Source organism: Rhagoletis zephyria, unplaced genomic scaffold (genome assembly GCF_001687245.7).
Source record: "Rhagoletis zephyria isolate East Lansing unplaced genomic scaffold, Rhagoletis_zephyria_1.1 Rzeph_scaffold_09269, whole genome shotgun sequence".
Lineage (NCBI taxonomy): Eukaryota > Metazoa > Arthropoda > Insecta > Diptera > Tephritidae > Rhagoletis > Rhagoletis zephyria.
The window spans coordinates 1159-4790 of NW_016166348.1; the positions used below are offsets into that span (position 1 = coordinate 1159).

The 3632-nt window shown below is 33.9% G+C and overlaps 1 protein-coding gene across 1 annotated transcript in view; it reads left to right on the forward strand.

Annotated features, from left to right (window-relative positions):
- Positions 1-1782: 1782 nt before the first annotated feature.
- LOC108375658 (uncharacterized) overlaps positions 1783-3632 on the forward strand; it is a gene marked incomplete at both ends in the record, with an annotated part of 21434 nt that continues 19584 nt past the window's right edge. The window contains 2 exons of the mRNA XM_017631801.1: positions 1783-1942; positions 2048-2159. Coding sequence (XP_017487290.1) covers positions 1783-1942; positions 2048-2159 — 272 coding nt within the window. The remainder of the gene's footprint in view (positions 1943-2047; positions 2160-3632) is intronic.

Here is a 3632-nt window from a genome sequence, read left to right on the forward strand (position 1 = left end):
ATACATAGATATGGCAATTCCTCGATAGCATCGAACTTCAGATATGGCCGATAGTGATCGCCATTGATAGTTGCGATAGTGATGTCCCACCGATACTGATAGTGCCATCGATAGTTTGCCACCACTATTTTTTATTGGTCCGCCCATTGCATTTTTCGGGATTTTAATGGGTTTTGGCGCACCTATGAATTAAAGTTGCGATGAAAAAATGATTAATAATGTTTATTATTGGGATTCTCCTGCAGCTAAATAGAGTTTTTCGATAGAAAATATTGATTTTAGGAATTATATACCGTTTCTACGAAAAGTTGTTTTTCCCCATATAAATTACATGGAAAACTTTGGGCGCTTTGAGCAACGTCTAAATATTTTTTGATTTCAAATTAAAAAATAGGGATATATATTTTTTTCGGTATAGAACAATCCTAGGGGGTGAGAGCATAAAAACAAAAACAAAATCAAGTTCAACTTTAATTAGACATTTAGAAAATTGAAATATGTATCCCGATATATGTATATATATGTGCCGGACGAAGGAGGTTATGGTTTGAAAATATTTGAAGAGGGTTGCCACCTGTTTACAAAGGTAAATTCAATGTATACAAAAGGTAAATGCATTACTATTATATAGTAGATATCAATGAAAATGGCTTTGGAAAAACTTTATTCCCAAACTACCCGTAGGAGGATTTCCACCAGTTTCATAAATTAAATTCAAATTAAATTAAAAGATTGAAAAGGCTTTCATTTGAAAATATTTTGAACAGTGTTACCACCTGTTCACAAAGTTAAACTTATTGTATACAATAGGTTAAAGGAATTACTATAATATGGGTATCAATCAAAATGGCCTTATAAAATGCCTTTATTACTAAACTGCATGAAGGAGTGTTGCTACCCGTTTACAAAATCCAGATCAACTTAAATTAAGGTATTTAGAAAATTAAAATAAATATCCCGATATGAATGTCAGACGAAAGAGGTTGTCGAAAATATTTTGAAAAGAGTTGTGTAAAGCAGTTTAAGTGTATTAGTACAATATATTTCAAAATGGCACTGAAAGACCTTTATTTCTAAACTACTACCTGTTTAAAAAAATCAAGCTCAACCTAAATTAAGGCAATCATAAAATTGAAATATGTATCCCGATATGGGTGCCAGACGAAAGAGGTTGTGGTTTGGAAATATTTTGCAGAGGGTTGCCACCTGTTTACAAAGTTTAATTTAATTTATGCCATAGGTTTAATAAATTACCTCAATATACATAGATATCAATCAAAATTGCTTTGAAGAGATTTATTTCTAAACTACATGTAGGAGGGTTGCCAACCTATTTTAAAATTTAAATTCAACCTGAATTACGTATTCTGCGTTTAAGTTTTAGTCAAGACGAAGGCACTGGACTGATCTGCTTTTTTTTTTTTGTTTAAATAAAGTACAACAACACAATCCTACGTACACGTGCTAATCACATATCTATAGAAATTATGAAACAAAATATGAACGTACTTGGTTTGTGTGAAGTAACTTGATCGAGTTAAAGTAAATTACGCTGTAATATGAAGAAAAATAAGTTTAAGACACAAAGTCAAAAGGCAAAGCAAATTACTTGTTTCCTCTTTTTAAACCAGATTTTCAAAAACTTTTTTGCACCTTTCATTGCTCTTTATTAGTAAAACCGCCTGTAAAATCAAAAACCTATTTTCTCTTAACTATGAATGTATATATACATATGTATACCCTGCAATTTCTGTTTTTTCTTTCTGTTTCCCATATTACTAGTTCGAGAAGGACGATGGCACGTATCACACGCAGTCAGAGCTTATCTTCAACGCGACACGTTTCGAGAATGACATGATATTTCGGTGTGACGCGGACAATGTCGTGCTGCAGATAAACCGAGAAAAACCATTCACGTCATCATTGACACTGGAAGTTTTATGTAAGTTTCATAACAGAAAAACCACAACACCAACACCAATATTTATGGTTTCATGCAACGTAAAATTAGTGTAACGAATTTCATGCGAAAATTTCTCCTTTGCAGATCCACCGGTAGTCAAAGTCAGTCCGCCGGAGATTACAGTAAATACCAGCGACACAGTGTTGCTCAACTGTGAATATGTCGCGAATCCGGCATCTCTGACGCAAGTTGTCTGGTAAGTTACGAGTACAAAATGTACTATCTTTTGAAATATGATAGCCAAAAAGTGAGTTGGAAGTGTACATATAGAAAGAACTAAATTTATTTAATTGTATGCAACTTTTTCTATGGTGACCTAATGCTGTTTTATCTCACTGTTGCACTAAAAGAACAGTGCAAAAAATACTCTCAGAATGTTCAGATATCACATATAAACATACTTATGTACAATCGCAATCAAAGTAAAAGCTAGCAATCGAGTGGTGCTCAGATAGGGACAATGACAGTCGGCAAATACTGCAAAGTGCATCCCAATTTAACTAAATTTCCAAATGTCAACAAAATTCTAATTAAAAACAAATACAAAACTAGAAGGCATTGTGAAATCGCAGAGATAGTGGCGCAAACAAACCTAATGGCAAAATCGTAATGCAAAGAGGAGCCGAGAATGAATGTGCCGGGAATGAGTGAGCATCTATATGTGTATGCATGTACATTGTGCATATGGATGTGTGCAAACAGTGGCAGGTTGACTGTGTGTATTTCTGTGCCAATCTAAAATGCGTAAATGCACTAATGCAGCCGCCAATAGAGAAGGCAAATATAGTTCGATACTATTTGCATCGAATCATCAAATAAGCACAGCAAAGCAGGCAACGTAAAATGAAAGGCGATTTAACACATATCGACATACAAACATAGGCTTAGAGAAATATATTGACAGTCCAATGAAAACAGATACATTTTTAATGCATAATCATGCGCACACAATAATGTATATGTCTGATTTTATGATAATAAACATGCAATGCACTTTGGGGTCAATATGTTCAAATCGCAAACTCGCGTAAACATAATAAATGCAAGCTCACAAAGAAACTCGCCATGCATCACGTAAATCTTTCCTATACGCCTCCATATTTGCCCAAACTACATTAAGGTCTATTTACACATTTCAGTGCCTTGTCAGTTCAGAATCAGTTGGGTTGTTCACACTTGCCTGGTTAGCAGGTTATCTGGTTAAAAATTATTATCCTGTAGTGTATTTTATTGTTGTAAAGTGAATAAAAAATACGTCGGCACCGATAATTTTGCATATGTAAATGACGTTGTTCTTTTGAAAGTTCTGTTTATATAGACAACAAGTACTATTTTGAAAAAAACAAAACCGCCTTAAATTTTCATACAAAATTTTAGAAAAACGCTAATTTCTTCATGATCCAATGATCGGATCTTCATACGCGGTATTTCACGCCAGGCGACGATATGTGTTAATTCTTGAAATTAAAAAAAATAAAATAAAGGCTCTAACAGCCACGGAAAAAGGATTCTAGATTTACCACCGTACGGTATTAAAACGGCACTGATGGGTGTAAATAGACCTTTAGTCGCAATATTTGCTTGTTAGTAGAGCTCTTGTTAATCGACTAACCGATTACCCGGTTAATCGAATAGAAAAAGTTGTTTCAAAAAATAATCGAATGCCATT